Raw genomic sequence first — 23444 nt, 5'->3', positions numbered from 1 at the left:
TTTTAATTTTATTAACAAAATTACTTGCTGGGATTTGTATTGGGATTGAGTAATCTGTAGCTCAAGCTGGGAAGAACTGACATCTTTACAATTTTGAGTCTTCCTATCATGAACATGGAATATTTTTCCATTTATTTAGTCCTTCATTGGTATCTTTCATCTGAGTTATGTAGTTTTCCTTATAGAGGTCTTGTGAAATATTTTGTAAGATTTATACATAAGTACTTCATTTGGGAGGATGCTAATATAAATGGTAATATGTCTTTAATCTTGTTTCACTTATACATTGCTAGTATATAGAAAAGCAATTGAACTTAATATACAATTGACCCTTGAACAACATGGGTCTCAGTAATGCTGATCCTCTACATAGGAGGAGACTAAACAACATGCTACTAAAAAACCAATCAGTCAATGAAGAAATCAAAGAGGAAATTCGAAAATACCTTGAGACAAAATAGAAATACAACTTTCCAAAATCTATGGGACTCAGTAAAAGTATTTCTAAGAGGGATGTTTATAGCAATTCAAGGTCTACCTCAAGAAATAAGAAAAATCTCAAACAAACAACCTAAATCTCCACCTAGAGAAATTAGAAGAAAAAGCCCAAAGCGAGCAGAAGGTAGGAAATAAGAAAAATCACAGTAAAAATACCAGGAAGAAAAAAGAGGGAAAAGATCAATGAAACTATGATCTGGCTTTTTGAAAAGATACAATTGATAAACCTTTAGCCAAACTCATTAAGGAAAAAAAAGAGGGGACCTAAATCAACAAAATTAGAACTGAAAGAGGAAAAGTTACAACTGATATTACAGAAATGCAAACAGCCATAGGAGAATACTATGAACAATACAATGAATACAGTGACAAACTGGACAACCTCAAAGAAATAGCTAGATTCTAAGACTGAATCAGGAAGAAGTAGAAAATCTGAACAGACTGATTCCTGGTACTGAAATTGAATCAGTAATTAAAAACTCCACAAATAAAAGCAAAACCAGATGGCATCACAGGGGAATTCTATAAAACATCTAAAGAAGAGTTAATGTCTATCCATCTCAAACTGTTCCAGAAAATTGAAAGGGAGGGAATACTCTCAAACTCATTCTACAAGGCCAGCATTGCCCTGATACCCAAGCCAGACAGAGATACTGCAAAAAAAGAAAGTTACAGGCCAATATTCCTGATGAACATAGATGGTAAAATCCTCAACAGAATATTAGCAAACTGAATTTAACAATATGTAGAAATGACCATACACCATGATCAAGTGAGATTTATTTTAGGAATGCAGAAATGGTTCAGTATTTACAAACCAAGCAGTATGTTTCCCCATATTAACAAAATGAAGGATGAAGATCACATGATCATCTCAAAATCTCAGTAAAAGCATTTAAAATTCATGATAAGAACTCTAAACACAGTGGGTATGGAGGGAACATACCTCAACATAATAAAAGCCGTTTATGACAAACCCACAGCTAGTATCATACTCAGTGGTGAAATGTTGAAAGCTTTTCCTCTAAGATCAGGAATGGACAAGGAGGCCCACTCTGGCCATTTCTAATTAACTTATGTTGGAAGCCCCAGCCACAGCAATCAAGACAAGAAAAAGAAAAGACATCCAAACTGGAAAGGAAGAAATAAAACTGTCAATATTTGCAGATGACATGATGCAATATATAGAAAACCCTAACAACCCCACCAAAAAAAAAAAAAAACCTATTAAGACTAATAAGTGAATTCAGTTAAGTGCAGGATACAGATACAGTATTAATATATAGAAATCTATTGTGTTTCTCTACACTGGTGGTTCAGACGTTAAAGAAGCTGCCTGCAATGTGGGAGACCCAGGTTCGATCCCTGGATCAGGAAGGTCCTCTGGCTAAGGGAATGGCAACCCACTCCAGTATTCTTGCCTGGAGAATTCTATGGACAGAGGAGCCTGGCAGGCTACAGCCCATGGGGTTGCAGAGAGTCAGACATGACTGAGCAACTAACAGTCATAAACTTCAGAAAGAAAAGTCAAAAAGAATTGCTATTTATAATGATGTCAAAAAGAATAAAATATCTAGGAATAAATTTAACCAAGGAGGTGAAAGACTTGTATTCTTAAAACTATAAAATGTTTATAAAGGAAACTGAAGATAATACAAATAAATGGAAAGATACTCCATGTTCATGGTGATTTAGTCACTCAGTCGTGTCCAACTCTTTGTGACCTAATGGACTGTAGCCCACCAGGCTCCTCTCCATGGGATTTTCCAGGGAAGAATACTGGAGTGGGTTGCCATTTCCTTCTCCAGGGGATCTTCCCCCTCCCAGGGATTGAACCTGGATCTCCTGCATTGCAGGCAGACTCTTAACCCACTGAGCCACCAGGGATTGTTAAAATGACCATGCTACCCAAAATAGTCTACAGATTTAATGCAATTCCTATCAAAATACTGATGACATTTGTAACAGAACTAGAACAATAAAATTTATATTGAACTGTAAAAAACCCTGAACAGCCAAAGCAGTCTTGAGAAAAAAGAACAAAGCTGGAGGATCATGTTGTCTGACTTCAGACTATACTACAAAACTTCAATAATCAAAGCAATGTGGTACTGGCACAGAAACAGACACATAGATCAATGGAACAAAATAGAGAGCCCACAAATAAATCCACACACATATGGACAGTTAGTCTGTGACAAGGGAAGCAAGAATATATAATGGGGGAAAGACAGGCTCTTCAGTAAACTGGACAGCTACATGTAAAAGAATGAAATTAGAACATTCTTTCACAACGTGTACAAAAATAAATGGATTAAAGACCTAAATATAAGACCTGAAACTATAAACCTCCTAGAAGAAAACATAGGCAGTGGACTCTTTGACATTGGTCTTAGTGATGTTTTTTTGAATCTATCTCCTCATGCAAGGGAAACAAAAAATCAACAAGTGGAACCTAATCGAGCTTAAAAGCTTTTGCACAGGAAAGAAAACCATCAACAAAATAGAAGGCAACCTACTGAATAAATGGGAGAAGATATCTGCAGATGATATGTTTGATAAGGGATTAATATTCAAAATATATAAAGAACTCATACAACTCAATAAAAAAAAAACCAGATAGCCAAATTTAAAAATGAACAGAGGACCTAAATAAGCATTTTTCCAGAGAAGACGTACAGATGGCCAAAGGCACATTGAAGAGATGCTCAACATCACTAGTCATCAGGGTAATGCAAATCAAAACCACAATGAGATATCATCTCACATTTGTCAGAAAGGCAAAACATAATATGTTGACAAGGATGTGGAGAAGAGAGAACCCTAGCCCACTGTTGGTGGGAATGTAAATTAGTATAGTCACTACAGAAAACAGTAATACAGGTTTCTCAAAAACTAAAAATAGAAATACCATATAAGAAACAAAACACTATTTGAAAAGATATGTGCACCCCAACAGTGCATATATTTAAAGAAAACAATAACACTATTTGAAAAGATACATGCACCCCAACATTCATAGCAGCATTATTTACAATAGCCAGGATATGGAAGCATCCTAAATGTTCATCAAAAAATGAATGGATAAAGAAGATATGGTATATATATGAAGGAATATTACTCAGTCTTTTAAAAAAAATTGCCATTTGCAACAATATGGATGGACCTAGAGGGTGTTACGCTTAATAAAATAAGACAGAGAAAGACAAATACTGTATGTTTTCACTTATATGAGGAATTTTTTAAATAAACAAGTGAATAAGAAAACAGAAATAGAATGACAGATACTGATAACAAACTAGTGTTACTAGAGGAGAGGAATGGGTGGGAAGGGCTAAAATAGGTGGAAGGGCTAAACTAGGCTGAGGGGACTAAGAGATACAAACTACTAGGTATAAAATAAATAAGTTACAAGGATGTAATGTGTGTTGCTTGAATGTTGCTGTTGTTCAGTTGCTAAGTCCTGTCTGACTCTTTGTGACCGCATGGACTGTAGCATGCCAGGCTCCTCTGTCCACTACTACCAGAGTGTGCTCAAATTCATGTCCATTGAGTCAATAATACTATCTTAACTATCTCATCCTGTGCCGCCCCCTTCTTTTGCCTACAGTGTTTCCCAGCATCTTTTCCAGTCTTTCCAGGGTCTTTTCCAGTGAGTCAGCTCTTCACATCAGGTGGCCATAGCTTAAGCATTCCTTCCTTCAGAAGGAATGTTGGAAGGAATATTCCTTCCAGTGAATATTCAGGCTTGATTTCCTTTAGGATAGCCTGGTGTGATCTCTTGGCTAAAACTCAGAGTTGATCTACATCTAGGGTATAGAAGAATAACATGGCAAAGGAATTGAGAGTGTTGGCAAAAAAAAAAAAAATTGAAGTGAAGCTATAGAATCTAAGCTACACAGAGTAGGGAAAATTAAGAGTCAACAAATAGAGGTTTGTGAGGTTAAAGGTCAGTTGTAGTAGAATGGGGCTTCCCAGGTGGCGAAGTGGAAAAAATCCACCTGCCATTCCTGGGTTAGGAAGATCCCCTGGAGAAGGGAATGGCTACCCATTCCAGTATTCTTGCCTGGAGAAATCCATGGAAGAGGAGCTTGGCGGGCTACAGCCCATGACATCACAAAGAGTCAGACCCAATTGAGCGTGCATGCACACTCATGCACATTGTAGAACTGAAATGACAGGAGGTAATGATCAGAGACTGGTATAGCCAAGTAACATGACTTTTAAAGGAACTGGACGTTTTACATAAGGGTTGTAGTATGGGGAAATGTGGGCAGAATCCTACCTCTTAACTCTGACGTGTGTATAGTTGGGGCTGGTGTGGTAGGGAAGGAGTGTGATGTGTCTCCGTGAGAGGGCTTGATGACGTAGGATTAACATATGTGAGATAGGGAAAGGGCACTTGCAAAGAGCCAACTTCAGAAAACACAAGTACAAATTCTCCTTCCAGCATTGTCCAGCATATTAAGAATAATGCAGTCTCACTGGTGAGATCATTTTTCTGTTGGGAAAGGCTACTATTAGTAGAAAAAGCTTAGTTGAAGAACATTTCTTAAGCTCTACCTGAGTTCCTTTATTCTGGCTCTGTATTGACCAAAGACATGTTCTGAGTATGATTAGTGGCTTAATGTAATTTGTGTTAACAGTTTTTGTAATTGCTATTAAAATATCTTAAATTGGCACTCTGTTTTATACATCAGGTTGTTTTTTTTTTCAGTGAGTATTAATATTAGTACTAGAAGGGATTTTTTCATTTCCAAAGCCACAGTCAAAGTGTCAGCCCCAAGGTAATACTATTTTTGAAGCCTCCAGGTGGAATCCTTCTGTGGGTGAATCCCTTCTGCAAGAAAACATCTGCATGATATACTTGTTTCTGTAAAATGAAGTGGAAAACCAAACTTGTATATTGCCTTGCCTTTGTGTGTATTTCTCTTCTTTCCCCTTCCAGAGCAGTATTCATTACACAGCTTAAGTGCTTTGCATAGAATTTCCAAGTTCAGTATGACCCCTGTACTGGGATGTTATCAGGCACAGATGCTACACTGAAGGGCTTTTGGCCATCAGTGGCTTGGTAACTGTGATTCAGCTTGAATCACCCCCTCATGGACCATATGAAAGCAGATTCTTACAGGATTTCAGCCAATTCTCAGGAATCATTTTATTTTCCAACTTACTGAACTAGTTTAGAGGCCTTAGAGTTTCACTGGACTTTTTCCTCATTTCCTTCTTTTGTTGATTTTGGCCCCTTAACCTTCCACCCACTTTATTACTCACTCATTTCTTAGGGACCTGACTATTCTGTAACACTAGAGAAACTATATCTGAAACCATATGGGTTGAGTAAAACACACTTAAGAGGGAGGAAAAAAGCAACAACAACAAGAAATGTGTGTTCTCTGAACTTCCTTTGTTTATATGGTCTGTTTATGTGTTGTTAAGGTTGTGTTGTCCAGCTGCCTCCCCATATTTCAAAAATGACCGATGATATCTGGGAAACATTCTAAGAGGATCACATTGGCATAGTCAATGAAAAGACACCTCAGGGACTTCCCTGGCGGTTTGGTGATTAAGAATGCAGGGGATGTGGGTTTGACCCCTGGTCAGACTAGGATCCCAAATGCCTCACGACTAAAAAACCAAACCAAAACATAAAACAGAAGCAGTAGTGTAACAAAGTCAATAATGACTTTAAAAATGATCCACATTAAAAAAAAAAAGATACTTCATTTGTCCCCCACCAGATAACATATCTTCTTCTTAGGTTTAGATGGGGTGACAAGAGCTTCAGATGCTAAATCTTGAAGCTCTTGAGAAGTCCTTTACTTCTAAGAAGACTTTTAGAAGGAAGTCAGTTAAGTGAGTTCTTTTGAGGTTTGTGGATATAAATCTGGTTATTTGAATGTTTGTGGTTTATAATTAGGCTGTATGGCATCTAATTGATTAATTTTCTTTTGGTAAAATGAATATTGGTATAAGGTGATGTTAGCAGCCCTTAAAGCTTGGGTTCTCATCTAGTCTGTGCATAATGTGAACTAAAACATGTGTCAAGATTATTGTAGAATGAATGGAACTGTGCGCTATTTGTTAGAGCCCCTTGTAAGCCCCTTCTCCTGAAGGAATTGAAACGCATTAGCAAGATCCCTGTACATGGAACAAACTCCTTACTCTGTGGTTGAGTGGGAAGTTCCTCTCTGCCTTCCATGCTCTACCCACACTATAATGAGTGGTGAATATACAGAGATGCATTTTTTCACATTAAGCTATTTGTGGAATTTGGTCTGCTAAGTAACAAAGAAATGAAAACAAGAAAATAAGTAAGAATGAGAAATAAATCAGTGTTATCATTTTGGAAGTAAATTATTACATTGAACTTCAGAATATGGCATCGGTGTCACCAGCGTTTTCTTCATGTTACCACCTCAGTGGGGTGAATCCTCGCTCTGCCTGGGCTCTGTGCTTTCCTTATAATTGCTATTTCACTAGGTCTCCTTAGCAGCAGCACCTGACAGAACTGCTAAGAGAGCTCCTGAGTGAGTTTTCATAACCGGCTTCTCATTCTCCCAGTTGATTAAGGCATTTTTTTTTCTTGAGTGGTTTGCAGTTCTACTTAAGTAGCTGTTTGGGGTCACTGTTGAATGTTTTGTTTGAATATCACTTTCACTGTGAATGGGAGGCTTCTGCTTTCAGCTCTGTGGGGTGAAGCCCTTGGTGTTAAGCCTTGAAAGGGAAAAATCTTTCTTTGTAGCAGTATGCTAAATGAAATTACTCTCTTTGTCACTTTGTCCTTTTATCCTTTCAGTCCGATAACCTCAAATTCTTGTGATTTATTTGCTTTCTTCAGTTAAGCTTAGTTATTTCCTGTGCCCAGGTGCATGCTATTTCCACTGCTGGTCATCATGGTGATGTGGAGCATATTTCTGACCTGGAAGTGTGGTTTCTTTAATTTTGAACCACATCAGTATGCCTTCCATCCTCCACTTCCTTTGCATTATTTCCTTTTGGAAGGCTCAGTTTGTCACCATTTAAGCTAAGGATGATTCATCTGGGACTGAGAACTCATAATGTTTTAATAACAATACCTTTCTTTGTATAATAATACTCAAAGCACTTACCATCTCACCTTTTCTCTATTTATGAAGCACTTTCAGTTTAATCCTTCACAATAACCCTGTGGGTTAAGTCAGCAATTTGGTCTGTGTCTAAGATGGTGAAATTGTATCTCAAAGAGGTTGAATAGTTTGCTCAGAGTTGCAGTGCTTCTGAGTTTACTCTGCTTAGCGATTTTTACAGCAAATACAGAATAGTTTTGAAGATATTCTGAATGAACAAAAAGGAATTTTCCAAACTGTGTCCCGATTTTTAAAATCTGATTTTACCCTGGTCAGTTGGTAAGACCAGGGTTAAAAGCCTATTAACCATAAAGTTTAAATTGATGTGTCCAAGTCAAGAAAATATTTAGGTCAGTTTCTCTTCTGCTGCTGATGTGATAAAGGTTAAGGAAGTCTGGCTCTTAAATATGTGCAACTTGAACTGGAAATAATTAAGCCTTTTTTTTTTTTTTAATTCTCTCTTCCTTCCAGAGAGATGGAAACCTTGATGACTAGTTCCACTCTGCCTCCCCTTTTTGCAGATGAAGATGGCTCCAAGGAGAGTAATGATCTGGCTTCAACTGGGTAAGCACCTGCTTTGGGACACTGGGCCTCTGCCTAGGCTTCAAAACAGATTCTGATAATGTATAAGGTGCTAAAGAGGTCGTCTTATATCATAAAAATAGAAGGTACGTTTGTTATGCTTTGCCAAGAGAATGGGAGCTGTTGTAAACTGCTTTGATATCTGCATTCAGCCATCATTTGCAGTGCTGGTTCCTGTGAACTGGAACAGCAGTACTATGGGATCTAGGGAACAGGACTCCTGGCCACATGATCACCATTAAGGAAATACCTGCCACAGGGCTAGCTGCAAAAAGCAAATTCATTTTCTGTCTGAATTGCCACAAATATTAAAATAATTTTTTCCCCAAACATCAGATTTTTTTAAGATCAGATTTTTAGTTATGGTTCTTTATTCAGGATGCCTAGGAGCTCTACCTTACTTCTCTTTCTCCCAACACGCACCACCCCCAACACCCCAACTCCTTTCTTTGGTATTTTTGGGCACATATATGAAGAAATATAGAAAAGGGCTAATAGCAATAGTCCCTCTTCTATTGACAATCTCTGTTCCACTTGAATGTTTATCTTTTCTACTTAGATATTATTTGCCAAGGAAGAAATGTATTCACTAATAGATTGAAGTGCTAGCTAATCCCTAAGATGAATTATTTTAATATCCTTTATAGCTCTTTAAAAATAGACTACTCTTTATAATTCTGTTTCCTTCCCTGACATTCTTTACTCATTAATATCTGCCATCTGACTCTATTCAGATGAAACTGTTCTCCAAGACTTTGCTAAAGGCTGCCTACTTGCTGAATCCAGTTTGTAGAGTAAAAATGTTCTGAGTGTCTGCTGTGTGTGCCACCATTCTAGCTGCTAAATACTAAGCAGAATAACCAAAATATCCAAAAATTACAAAAATTCTAACCCCTATTCTATGGGGAAGTCAGACAATAGAAAGTATAAAGAAGTAAGCTGCATAATACATTGATAAGAACTATGGATTAAAAAATACAGTCAGGAAGGGGAACAGGAAGGGCTTGGGGTGCTGTTTTAGATAAGATGGCCCAGAAAGGCTTTACAAGTGACTCGAATAAAAACCTGAAGAAAGTAAAGTAACTACCTACATTATGGGCAAAGATTATTCTAGGCAGAGGGAAGTAGTGAGTGGGAAAGCCTTGAGGTAGGAGTGTTTCTTCCTTTCAGAAATAGCTGAGAGGCCAGTATGACTGGAGCAGAGTATACCAGGGGGAGGGTATAGGCTTCATCAGTGTGTTTCTCAAACTTTAATGCACTTATGAATTGCCTGGACATCTTATTAAAATGCAAATGCTGAGTCAGAAAGTCTGAGTTAAGACCAGAGATTCTACATCCTATTAAGTTCCCAGATGATACCAGTGCCACTGGTGTGAGGCCGGTACTTTGAGTAGCAAGGGACTAGATCCTGTAGGACCCTATGGGTCAGAGTAATCACTTTAACTGTCCCTCTGAGTGAGGTGCAAAAGTGTGAGGAGGTTTTGCAAAAAATGATGTGATCTGACATTTTTAAATAGTATCCCCGTGGCTGATATATAGAGAAAAGAGTGAAGGGAGCAGGGACTGAAGCAGGAGACCAGTTTGGGTTCTAAAATAATTCGAGAGATGACTCAAAGCACTTCACTAGTGACAACAGTATTTTTGGCAGAGTAGTAGGGGAAAAAACCTCATTAGAGTGGGTTTCAAGGATTATAGAAATGGGGAGTGGTGAAAAGTATAGAATTCTAGATATATTTTGAAGATAAGCCAAACAGGTTTTGCCTGAAAGACCAGATGAGATGTGAGAAAGGAGAAAAAAGCAGTCAAAGACAAGCTCCAAAATTTTGGCTTAAGCAACTTGAAGGGATGGAATAGCCATTGCATTAGATGGCACACACTGAGCAAGTGGAGGAGGGAATGTTAGATTGGTTTTGGAGATTTTAAAATTGAGATGCTTATTGGATATCCAAGCAGAGATGTCAGATAGGCAGCTTGACACAGAGCTCTAAAGTTACAGGCTATCTAGATTGAAAAAAGAAACTTGGGAATTGATCAGCATATTACAGCTGACACTTAAGGCCGTGAAACTGGTTGAGATCATCAGATGAATGATGATGAGCACTGTGTAGGGAGAAAAGAGAAGAGATCTGACACTTGAATTTGGGGATATTCCAGCATTTACAAGTCAGGGAGAAGAGGAAGAGTCAGCAAAGAAGACTCAAGGCGGTACCCAAAAAGGTATCAGAAAAACCAGGGATGTACAGGGTCCTGGGAAGCAGGTAAAAAATGTACTTCAAGGAAAAGCAAGAGATGAACTGTGTCAAATACTTCTGGAAGATCAGGTAAGATGAGGTCTGAGAAATGACTTTGGATTTAGCATGGAGGTCATTGGTGATCTTGACAAGAGTTGTAAACATTTATCTCCTTTGGGTTGGGTTTAAGATAGAATGAAGGGAGACAAATTAAAGTCAATAACTATAAACAGTTCTTCCCAATACAAACAACTAAAAGTCAGCAAGTGCCCCTCATCCCCTCATCCATGGTTTCACTTTCCATGGGTTCTGTTACCTGCCACTATCAGCCGTAGTTGGAAAATACTAAATGGAAAATTTTAGAAATAAACAGTTCATAAGTTTTAAAGTGCCCACTATTCTGAATAGTATGATAAAATCTCACACTGTCCCACCTGCCTGGGACGTGAATCATCACTTTGTCTGGTGTATCCCACCTGTTAAGTCACTTGGTGGTTGCCTCTGTTATCAGATTGACTGTCACAGTATCTCAGTGCTTGTGTTCAAGTAACATTTATTTTACTTAATAATGGCTCCAAAGAGCAAAAGTAGTGGTGCTGTCAGTTCAGATATGCCAAAGAGAAGCCGTAATGTGCTTTCTTTAAGTGAAAAGGTGAGAGTTCTTGACTTAATAAGGAAAGAAAAAAAAAATAATAATATGCTGAGGTTACTGAGATCTGTGTTAAGAATGAATCTTCTGTGAAATTGTGAAGAAGGAAAAAGAAATTTGTGCCATTTTTGCTATCAAGTATCAAACTGCAAGAGTTGTGGCCACAGTGCATGATAAGTGCTTAGTTAAGAAAGGCATTGAATTTGTGGGTGGAAGACATGAACAGAAAACAGGGTTCAGTATTATCTGCTCATCCACTGGGGATCTTGGAACGTATCACCCCTGGTTCAGGAAGCTTCTGTATAAACAGTTCCATAAAGGAAGGAGAAAAATGAAGTGGAATCAAGAACGTTTTTTTTTTTTTCCCCAGATAAGACTAATAATACTGTATTTGTTTGCTGATTAGGCTGATCTAGTAAAGAGGAAAGAATTGGTGATGCCAGAGAGGGCAGAATTGCTGAAAACCTGGTTTTGAGTAGGCCAGTGGGTGTGGGATCCAGCGCACAAATGGAAGGGTTGTTGGCTTTAACTAAGAGTTTGGACAGTTCATTCATTGGAACTAAAGAGCCTTTTTCTTTTTTCCCCAGTCTGTATTCAATTTGTCATCTCTAAGCATTTGACACTTTTGACCACTACCTCTGATTCCTGTTCATTTCAATCAAAGCACTCACGGAATGGGTACTTGTTCCCAAACGTAGTTTTCATATTTTACTAAAATAAGAATGTGCAAGAGTTAGTAACTTAAAATCTGATGGCACAGTTAAAATGAAGGATGACAGTGAAAGAAAAAGACATCATACGATATCCAAAATGATTGAAATATTTGGAAAACAAAGCTGCCAAGATCAAACTGAATCTCTGATGGCAGCTCTTTTTCAGAGAACATGATTAGCATTGAGTTAATAACTTCTCTTATTTACCATTTTTCAAAGAACCTCAAAAATGTAGGATCCTCCTAGTTTAAATCTTCGATTTTCTCTGGAAAGGATCAGAGAAGTAAAATTTCTTTCCTCTCCAGGAGAGTCTGTATCTACTTTCATTCGTCTCTCAGCCCACTGTAATCTGGTTTTTATTCCCATAACTCCACTAAAACTGGACTCCCTTCAAGTACAGGAGTACAGTTGAACTCCTTCAGATCTTCAAACTTAGCTGATATTTTTAAGCCTATCTTATGTGACATCTGCAACTTTTTGCTTGTGTAAAACCCCTTCTCAAAAGTCTTCTCACCTTGGCCTCTGTAACAGTTTTCTCTCTTGTCTCTTAGATCTCTTCATACCTTCCTTAGTCTTTCTCAGCTCGTGTAGCACTTGATCTTAAAGTATTGTTCCAACAGGGTTCTATCGTGGCTTTTCTTCTCACTATCTTTCTGGAGAAACACCTAACATTTCCCAGTATTTCCATGAACTGATGCCTCCTGAAGCGTCTCCTGCCTTTTCTTCACTTCTGTTCTCTCAGGACATGTGTCCAGTTGTCTACAGGACAGCTCCACTTAATTATGCCAGGAATTATGTTTCAAGCTTATCATTTTCTGATCTGTCTTAACTTATCCATCTTAATGTGTCTTACACACGTGTGTACACACACACACTCCAGTTGTTACCTTGGTTAATAGTACATTATCACCCAATTTAGAAACCTCAGAATTACCTTTGACTCTTCTTTTTCCCTCACTATTTATATTCATTCTATCATTTTGGCTCTTAATTATCCCTTAGCTTTTTCTCCCCTTTTCTCCCACTTGCCCTGGTCTTTCACTCAGTCTTTTGCAGTAGCCTCCTGAAAAGTTTCCCTTTCTCCCATTATACCCTGTTCTTTCTACCTGTAATAATGTTGTTTACCTAGGGCTTTTCTGGTAGTTCAAATGGTAAAGCATTCACCTGCAATGCAGGGACCCAGGTTAGATTCCTGGGTCAGGAAGATCCCCTGGAGAAGGAAATGGCTACCCATTCCAGTATTCTTGCCTGGAGGATTCCTTGGACAGAGGAGCCTGGTGGGCCATAGTCAACATTTACATGTTTACAATCCATTGTTTACCTAATGAATGCCTATTCATCTTTTAAGTTCTCCTCTGTAAACTCTTTCTTAACATTCTCTCCATATATATAAAAGTCCTCATCCCCTCTACTGTACCTTTGTGGCATGTTTTATAGACCTCACTACTTGTATTGTAAGTATTTTCTGTAGCCCTATAAAGTATACATTCTTCCAGAATAATGACTGAATATTGCTCTCTTATACATCTTCCTCCACCTTCCCCACTACCTGCCCCAAACCCCAAACTCCCTAGCACATGGTGTTACCTTTATTTCCATTCCTTTATCTAAATGTTTAGTTAGGGTGTAACTCCATCTGAGATCCAACCATCATCTGTACCTTGAATCCACTTTTCAGAAAGATGAGGTTTGCTGACTCATCTGGAACAGAATGGTAGGAACAGAAGTGTGTATCTCTGACTTATTAATGTTTATACCTGAATTTCTGAACTTGATAATATTGTTCTTAGATGATCTCATTGTCAACAAACACTATAATCCTACAGAAGAAATAGCCTGTGGACTGTACTGTAAGAGAAATTTCTTGTGCCCTTAAAGAACTCTCTCTTTTGTGATAGGGGGCAAACTGCCTCTACAACTCCCATTCCTATTCTTTTCCATTAATAGTATTTTCCTTTTATCACATTGGAGGTACATGAAAAGTATCACATAAAAGTCAGCTGCATGCTCAGAGCTAAAATGTAAAGTCTCCATTGAGGAGAGAGGTAATTTGCGGGAGAAAGATTATAGTTGTTTTTAGTAGGAGACTTCTTCTTGGAACTGAGCTAGTCTAATCAAACACTGAAACCTTTTAAAAAGTGTTCTATAATTGCTATGGAGATATGGTTTATTTACATTTATACAGAATGAGGTGGGGAATTAATTCAAGGGCTGGCATGTGATTTTCCTAACAGTGAAATGTGTCTTGAACCTTGATAAGTAGGAGGTTTTGATGCTGCTGATACTAAACTTCTCCACTCTGCCGATCATTCTGCAGGTTAACCCACCCAGAGGCTCCATATAGTAGTGGAGCCACATCATCCACCAATAATCCAGAATTTGTAGAGGATCTCTCCCAAGGTCAGCTGCTTCAGAATGAATCTTCAAATACAGCAGAAGGCAGTGAACAGAGGCATGAAGATGAGGTGAGCTGAAGCATCTCCTCTTGTTACTGGTCTCTGAGGCTTCTAAAGAAGCAGTCAGCAAGGGAGTTGATTGAGGTGTTCATCCTCTGGCCTTCCATTCTGCAAAATATTCTGTTTTATATTTCTTCTTTTACATAGAATCATATTAATGTTTTTAATGATATAGAGACAAGTAGACTCTTCTTTATCCCCTGCCAAGAAAATTTATACCTGCATCAGATTAGATGCTCAAATGCTTACTGAATAAGTTGAATGATTAAATTAAATAAGTAATTAATGAGGAGTCTACATGCGCTTACTCAAGACCACATACTGCTCACCTGCAGCTTATATCCCCAAAGGTCCACACGATTTGCCAGGTCATTCTCTCTCCCATAGAAGGCGGCTGCTGCTGCTGCTGCTGCTGCTAAGTCACTTCAGTCCGTGTCCGACTCTGTGTGACCCCATAGATGGCAGCCCACCAGGCTCCACCGTCCCTGGGATTCTCCAGTCAAGAACACTGGAGTGGGTTGCCATTTCCTTCTCCATTGCATGAAAATGAAAAGTGAAAGTGAAGTCGCTCAGTTGTGTCCGACTCTTTGCAACCCCATGGACTGCAGCCTACCAGGCTCCTCCGTCCATGGGATTTTCCAGGCAAGAGTACTGGAGTGGGTTGCCATTGCCTTCTCCGCCCATAGAAGGCATCTTTTTCTAATTCACACAAGGGCAGTCATGCCCTTGTTGGACTCCGAGTGTTTCTCACAAATGACTGATTACATTGTCTGTGTTTTAAGGTACTTTTTTTTTAAGCCATAGAAGAGTACCACCATTGATTTTTGTCTTTATTCTCATTTTGAAAAAGCTGATTCTTTCTACATTGGCATTCTTAAAGATTATGATGAATGCTTGTGTGTGTTGTATACTCAGTCACTTAGTCATGTCCAACTCTTTGCAGCCCCATGGACTGCAGCGCCCCAGACTCCTCTGTCCATGGGATTTTTCAAGCAAGAATACTGGAGTGGGTCGCCATTTCCTACCCCAGGGAATTTTCCTGACCCATGGATTGAACCTGGGTCTCTTGTATCTCCTACAGGTTGGCAGGCAGATTCTTTACCACTGCACCACCTGAGAAGCCTCATGATGAATGCTTAAAACTTCTTAAACATCTTAAATCCTTAGTAGCTTTAATGTTAAATGTTACTAGGGTTACAAAACAAAAACAACAACAACAACTGTTACCAAATATATCATTTGCCCAGTGCTAAATTATCATACCATTGTATATATATTTGAAGGAGTACGGTATGGTAATTGATATTTAGATATTTTCATCTCATTTTGATTATCTTTCTCTCCTCTGAAATAAAAATGCTTATATCCATAAACCTTTATTAACTGATAGGCTATATGTATTTGTAAAATTATGAAGCAAAAGTACCTTGTATCTTGTTTAAAAGGACAAAGAAAAAAGCTGTGGTAAACATTAGTGGTACTTCAGTCCTTTAAACTTTGGGGGGGTGAGGGCTGGGGAGCAGTGATTTCATCTTTTAATAACATATAAAACCTCTGATTTATAAAATAAACATCTTAAGAAATAAATCAAGCCAAAGAACTAGTCTTCATTCTGGATATATTATAGTTGCTAAATTTTTCTAAGTCTTATATATTAATTTTAAATTCTATAGTGCTACCTGCTGTGGGAAATAAACTGATCTTTGAATGATATCAGTGAGAAAGACCCTAATAATGACTTTAATCCCAGTGTTACAGCTTGTCTCTTCTTTTATTGTCAAAAGTGCATGTGACAGCATCTTGTTCTGACCTACTGTAGCAAGGTCAGCTGCCCTGGCACAGTGCTGTGTGTGTGCTGCCTTTCTCATCTAGAATATTCCCCTGGCAGGAGTCAGGCTTTGTTAAGTGCATATGAAGGCCAGAGCTTATTTATGTGATTGTGGTAGGGGTACCTTACCCTTTTGCTTTGTTTTGTTTTTTTAATATTCACTTTTTTTTTTTTTTTTTGGCTGTGCTGGGTCTTCACTGCTATGCTCAGGCTTTTCTCTAGTTGGCAGAGAGCAGGGGCTACTCTCTAGTTGCAGCTCATGGGCTTTTCATTGCAGGGGCTTCTCTTGTTGCAAGCACAGGCTCGGGGTACACAGGCTTCAGTAGTTGCAGCACATGGTCTCAGTAGTTGCAGCTCATAAGTTCCAGAACACAGGCTCAGTAGCTGTGGCACATGGGCTGATCTTCCCAGACCAGAGATCAAACTGGTGTCCCCTGCGTTGCAAGGCGAATTCTTAACTACTGGGTCACCAGGAAAACCCCAGTACTCCTTATTCTTATCTGTTGGGATTAGCGCTAAAATGGCCCCTTAGTGAAACAGTGTGTAGCGTGGTACATAAAAAGGTCTGCAGGTGAACCATCTGGAGTCCCTTCCTGCAGGCTGCATTGCAGTCTTTTGTTCCTATAACAGATTTGGAGAGCTTTGACTATGCAGGGCCTTAATGGTGAGAAAATGCACTTCTTAATCCTGTTTTGTTTGTCAGTGTTCATTGTTGCGTTACTGGGAAAATTTTTGTTGTTGTAATTTGATTTGGGGTTTTTTAATTTTGACTTGTTTTGCAGCAAAGAAGTAAACGAGGAGGTTGGTCCAAAGGAAGAAAGAGAAAGAAACCTCTTAGAGACAGCAATGCACCCAAATCCCCTCTTACAGGATATGTTCGGTTCATGAACGAGCGTCGAGAGCAGCTTCGAGCAAAGAGGCCAGAAGTCCCATTTCCAGAAATTACAAGGATGTTAGGCAATGAATGGAGTAAACTTCCTCCGGAGGAAAAACAGGTAATTGTTCCTATTCCTGATCCTTTGCTTGATTTTGATTCTGTCTCAAAAATAATTTTTGTCAGAAAAGCAAAGAGAATGGACTCTTGATTCTTAACTTTTGTCATGATACCTAGGAGACCAGAAGAGCAATGTCCTTCCTAGTCCTTTTATTTAGCACAGTAGTTTTTATGCTCTTCCAGGGTTTGCTGCAGGCATGTGAGCAACCTCAACCAAAGCAGCTCCACTTTTATCTGCTTTATACACTGAGTTCATATAAGACTTCTGTAAAAAGTAGTTCAATATTAAGAAATCTATCAATATGATTTATCCTGCTGAATTAAATGAAAAGTAATGAGTTAAATGAGAATTTTGATAAAATTCTGCTGTTCACATAAGAATTTTAAGAAAAAGATTTAACTGCTTTAATAAGTGGAGTCCTGGTAAATTGAACCTACCATGGAAAATAAAGCAAGAACTATTTGAATTCTCTTCCCTCCAAGACAGAAATTAACCCTATTGCCAAACTGAAACAAATCCATTAGAGAGATTTGAGAGGAAGGGAGAAGGCAATGGCACCCCACTCCAGTACTCTTGCCTGGAAAATCCCATGGATGGAGGAGCCTGGTAGGCTGCAGTCCATAGGGTCGCTAAGAGTCGGACACGACTGAGCGACTTCATTTTCACTTCATTTTCATGCATTGGAGAAGGAAATGGCAACCCACTCCAGTGTTCTTGCCTGGAGAATCCCAGGGATGGGGGAGCCCGGTGGACTGCTGTCTATGGGGTTGCACAGAGTCGGACACGACTGAAGCAACTTAGCAGCAAGGACAAGATAGCCACAAACTGACTGAAATGCCACAAAAGTAATGTGATGGTAATGATGTTGAAGTGGTTTGGGGTTAAAAGTTCCCAGCATTCTCAGCATCTGAAGTATATCTGTAATTCTTTTTATGTCCTACATGCCTTAAAAAGGATTACAAACAAATTAAACCAAATGAAAAACACTCTTGGGAATTAACTGAATTCAAAAAGATTTCAAAGAGATCAGACTGAGTTGCAACTTGAAGCTCTGTGTTTGTGGTGGCAAGCTAATAGAAAGCAGTGTATATCATCCATTGTTTCAGCTCTAATGTATAAAGGGCTAGACAGAGATCATGAGCTGTACATAGTAATTACTCTTTTCTCTTTTTTAATTTTTTTATTTCAAAATTAATACATGCTCATTGTTTAAAATTTTTCAGATAATGGAGTGATAACTAGTTAGGGCAAGTATTTGTTCTCAAATTTTTATTTGCAAATATTGAAAATGTTTATTTGAAAATACTCTCCTGGGCAAGATTGGGCATGTACTCTTTCTTTCTCTCTGTCTCTCACACTCACTCACACAAACACACACAATTTTTTTTTAAATTTTTTCATCTAAGTTACATACATATATCATGGCCCCTTACCCTTAAATATTTCAGTGTGAATTTCCTTAGACACATTCTCTCACTTAACCACAGTTAGCAACCTCATAATTTTATATGAACACAATACTTCTATCTAACTTACCATCTATATTCCAGTTCTGTCAGTTGACCTAACATCATTCCTCTGTAACATTTCCCCCTCCAGTTCAGATTCCAGTCCAGGGTTCAGGTTCTGTGTTTAGCAGTCAAATCTCTAGATTCCTTTAATCCAGGATATTTCCACAACCTTTCTTTGTCTCTTATGACATTGAAAAGAATACCATATCTCTCTCTTCCTCCCCCTCCTTTTGTTTACTCTTAACGGAACATTCCTCATTTTATATTTGTCTGATGTTTCCTCATGATTAGATTGAGGTCATGCATTCTTGGTCAGAAAACTGCATAGATGGTGTTGGCCCTTCTCACAGTATCGCATATGCAGGCACACAATGTCATTTATTTCTTGTTGGTAATGTTAATTTTGCTCACTCAGTAAAGTTTTTCACTTTCTCTTATAATTAAGAAGCAGTCTGTGCAGAGACATTTTAAGAACATGCAAATAGTCTGTTCCATTTCAGAATTTTCCCTAGATTTAGCAGTCATTAATAACTTCTCCTTGATCTAATCTTTACCATGATGATTGCAAAATGATGATTTTCCAACTCTGGCACTCACTTCACATGTGCTGGTTGACCCTTGGCATTCTAAGCAAGAGCCCTCTTCCTCTCTCCATTTATGTATTTGTGTATTTATTTACTATTGGTATAGGCATATGAATCTCTCTTTTTCCCAATGGTTTATAAATTATTACTAAGTAAATTTGATACTTAAATTGCCCCAGATTTGGCCAGGGTGTCCTCTATATCTGGCTTTTGTGTGGGACAAGGCTATTAACATAATTTCTGACTCTAGTTTGTGTTCATTTAGAAGCAGTATTTTTCTACTCTATTTCTTAAACCTAATTGATGAATGAAAAGTACAAGGCATTAAACAAAATTATCCTAGTAGATCAATGAACTTTGTTTAAATAATTAATAGCACAAGGCATATAGATACAGGCTCTCTCATAGTAGTCCACTTTAGGTCCATAGGATGAGGTCATTCTTTTTTATGTTCTTTGTGTCTCCTCTCTCCTGGCTCTTAAAAGGCAAATTGATGTATGAGATCATCCCCTCAGAATGGGTTGGGGATAAAGAAACAGAGTAATATTCCATCCTCTCCCCTGGGAAGATTTAAGTGTGCCTATGTGGTGTGTTGAGGACTCTAGTGGCCATGTATACTTCTATCTATAGGATTAGAGGAAGAACCATAATCTTCTTGTGAATTTTTTATGAGAATGACCTCAATAGAACTTGTCTTCAGTTAGTTAAAAAAGGCAATAGTCTAAAAAGTCAAAATTGCCTTTTTCTTTTATAATTGAGACAGACTTTTTTCACATGATTTTTTTTTTGTAATGCTCAAAAGTTTATTCCACTTTTACTCTTCTTTCCATGTTCTAATTATCTTTTGTTTTCTTCAAAGAGTTCTTTGCTATTGTACCTCAGTAAGATCTATTTCTTGAAAATAATTCCACATTTCTTTCCTAGCGCTACCTTGATGAGGCAGACAGAGATAAGGAGCGTTACATGAAGGAACTGGAGCAGTATCAGAAGACTGAGGCCTACAAGGTTTTCAGCAGGAAAACCCAGGATCGTCAGAAAGGCAAATCTCATAGGCAAGGTATCAGACCAGAATCAAATATATTTGTAGTTTGTTTTGCATGATGGAGTGTCATAAAGTCTACTATTAGAGCAATAAAGATAAAAGATATGTTTCTATCATTTCTCTATTATACTAGATTCACTTAAAGCATCATCTTCAACATTTATTAAAATCACACTACTCTTATTTAGAAATTTCAATTGGGTTTCCATATCCAGGATCAACAGTTTGACTTGTACTCCAAGACCCCTTTTAGTTGCCTGTGCTGCTGCTTCTATTTCCACTGTAGGCATTTCTCTGCAATGCAGAAGACTCAGCTTTGATCCCTGGGTTGGGAAAGTCCCCTGGAGAAGGGAATGGCAACCCACTCCAGTATTCTTGCCTAGAGAATCCCATGGACAGAGGAGCCTGGCAGGCTACAGTCCATGGGGTTGCAAAGAGTCGGACACGACTGAGCAACTAACACTTTCACTAACACCTCTAAACCTTTCATGTGATCATTTCTCCCAGCTTCCAGTGATAAATCTTTTTAATTCACTCATTCTTATTTGCATGTATTAAAAAAATGTGTTGAACACCTCCTATTACATATCAGGATCTCACCTAGGCATTAACGATGCAAAGGTAAACAAGATACAGAAGATCCTGGTCTTCATGGATCTTTTGTTTTCTGTAAAATTGTTCATCACACTGTTAAAGTATTGCTAAAGTTCCCCTTTTTCAGGGAACACTGCCAAAGAAAGAAGCCCCACTCATAACAGCCTGTCATTCCTTAGCTATTGCGTCTTCTCCACATTTGGGCATCTTGCCTGCTAAACTGTAATGTTGTGCAAACAGCCTTTGGCATGTGTTTCCTGTCCACTCTCCCACCCTGTTCTCCTTAAAGGTGAGGACTGTGTCTGCTGTTTCTCTTCCGTTGAATTGCATAACCTATAAGACGGGGTTCCCTTTAACTCTTGTTGACTGATTAATAAAGCTATTAGAGAAAATATGATGTTTTGAGAACCCACATATACCAGCAGTTTCTGTATTTTGGCACGGTCATTTCCTTAAGTATTTTTTTTTTATTTTGTTTTGTTTTTCAGCTTAATATTCTTGTTCTTTCATATTTTTAGATGCAGCCCGACAGGCCAGTCATGATCATGAGGTAATTAACTTTCTGTCTCCATTGTGTGTATGTGTGTACATGTGATATATGTATATAATCATGATGCTGTTTGAAATGCTATTGGACTGTTTTTTAATGAATGGCAGAGCATTTTCTGTCCTGTAATTAGGATTGAGTTAGTTGCCTTTAGCTTAAGGATTCCTAGCATATGGCAGACACTTATGTCATGAGTCTGTTCTTGAACTAAAGCCCCTAACTCTAGTCCTTTCTTGTGGTCCAAGAATTTTACTGGCTTTAAATGCTGAAGATGGCTGGAATCTGGAGTGATGTATAGAAATGGGGACCAACTAAAAGCTATAACTTGACCATAGTTTATCATCACCAGATACTATATTCTAACTCTCAGAAAGTTGTTATTTAGGAAATCCAGCATTTAGTTAAAATGCACTATTCAGCTTACAGCATCTGCAGAGCACAAGTGACAATATCTTGATTTCTATGCCTCCTTTCTTCCCTGGCACATATTTGTTTACTGGTCTTCCCTCCGCCGCCCCCCACCCCCCCAGTTTGGTTCAGTTTCAGCAATAGGATTTTTATCTGTGTTCCCGTATAGGATTGACGCCTATGTGTGTTGGCTGTGTTGCATAGAGAGCTTTAAATATATATTTAGTCTATGGTTAATATATGATTGTACAAAAATAAAATGTGTGGTATTTTCATGCATGAAAATGTTCAGTGACTCCTCATTGCTTACCAAATCACATTCAAACTCAGCAACCAGGGTTTTCTGTAATTAAGTGCCAATTTCCCTTTCCAAATAACCTAACTCCTCTATGTCTCTTTTGTTAAGCTTTTTATTTTGTATTGGGGCATAGCTGAATAACAATGTTGTGATGGTTTCAGGTGAACAGCAAAGGAGACTCAGCCCTACATACACAAGTGTCCATTCTCCCCCAAACGCCCCTCCCCTCCAGGCTGCCACCCACTGAGCAGAGTTCCATGTGCCATATAGTAGTTCCTTGTTGGTTATCTGTTTTAAATATAGCAGTATGTACATGTCCATTCCAAACTCCCAAACTGTCCATGTATATCTTACGTACTTAAAAAATACTAACTGTCCTCTAAGTGCCCCATCCTTTCCTGCCTCATGCCTGTGCTCATATTCTTCCTTTCATGAGCATACTTTCTTTCCCTCACTCTTTTTTTTTATCACCCTCTTGTATCATCCAATTTTGCCTCCAAATTCTAGTCATCCATCAAACCCTATTTCAAGTTCCATTTTCTCCTTCAGGCTTTTCCTGTTTCCTCCAACTTCCCTTAAACCTCACGGCTCTCTATATGTCTTTTATGCCCTTAGCTGGTCTGGCTAAGATGCCAGAGTTACTCAAGTGCTTCTGTCATTAACACTTTTGGATTATAATCTCTTTGAAGGCATGTGTGGTCTAGTTTCCATTCTGTACCCATCCACATACCATCTAGCATTATGCTCTTGTATGGAGGAGTTCTTCCACAAATAACTCATTTGTTTTTATACAAAACCCATTTATTGAAGTAACAGTGGAAACTTACACAAAAAGAATTTTCTGATGCACTCTTTTGCATGCACTGGGTTTTTCACTAAATCAAGGAAATCACTTCTTCAAAATAATAACTTATTTATCATGGAGTTGTAGCTCTCATACCTAATTTGGTATTGGTTACCTTCAAAATGTAGAGAAAACTTTTAGATTCACAATTTAAGTAGATTTATCACCATCCATGAATTATAAAGTGAGAGGCATGGCAAATATGAACATTTTATTTTTCATATAAATCCTATATGAATGTAGTTATATATGACATCTCTGTTCCAATTAGGATGAATTTTTTTTTGCTTGAGAAACCATGTACACTATATGTTTTAAATCATAATTGAATTGTGTTATAAGTTTTCTATACTGCCAGATACTTGTATAATTACTCATTGCCCACCAATATCATAAATTTTCTAAATTTCTTTTTTTCCCTATTAAGCATCCTTTATAGCTTCTGTATCCTTAATAGTTACAAAAGAGAGTATGGACAGTAAAATCTTAGATCTCACATTTTCTAGTCAATGACTGACTGACTGCTTTCATCAATATGGATTTTGCTGGCCAAAC

General features: G+C 38.2%; 1 protein-coding gene across 2 annotated transcripts in view; it reads left to right on the top strand.

Moving 5' to 3' along the window:
* Nucleotides 1-23444, top strand: part of HMG20A (high mobility group 20A) — a 67023-nt gene that overhangs the window by 31559 nt on the left and 12020 nt on the right. For both annotated transcript variants that reach the window (XM_020901072.2, XM_020901071.2), the window contains exons 2-6: nt 8079-8171; nt 14100-14247; nt 16849-17061; nt 20081-20213; nt 21311-21342. In XM_020901072.2, coding sequence (XP_020756731.1) covers nt 8083-8171; nt 14100-14247; nt 16849-17061; nt 20081-20213; nt 21311-21342 — 615 coding nt within the window. In that variant the 5' untranslated portion in view covers nt 8079-8082. The remainder of the gene's footprint in view (nt 1-8078; nt 8172-14099; nt 14248-16848; nt 17062-20080; nt 20214-21310; nt 21343-23444) is intronic.

Source organism: Odocoileus virginianus, chromosome 16 (assembly GCF_023699985.2).
Source record: "Odocoileus virginianus isolate 20LAN1187 ecotype Illinois chromosome 16, Ovbor_1.2, whole genome shotgun sequence".
Lineage (NCBI taxonomy): Eukaryota > Metazoa > Chordata > Mammalia > Artiodactyla > Cervidae > Odocoileus > Odocoileus virginianus.
Note: the sequence above shows the minus strand (reverse complement) of the source record. Positions and strands in the feature narration are given on the sequence as shown.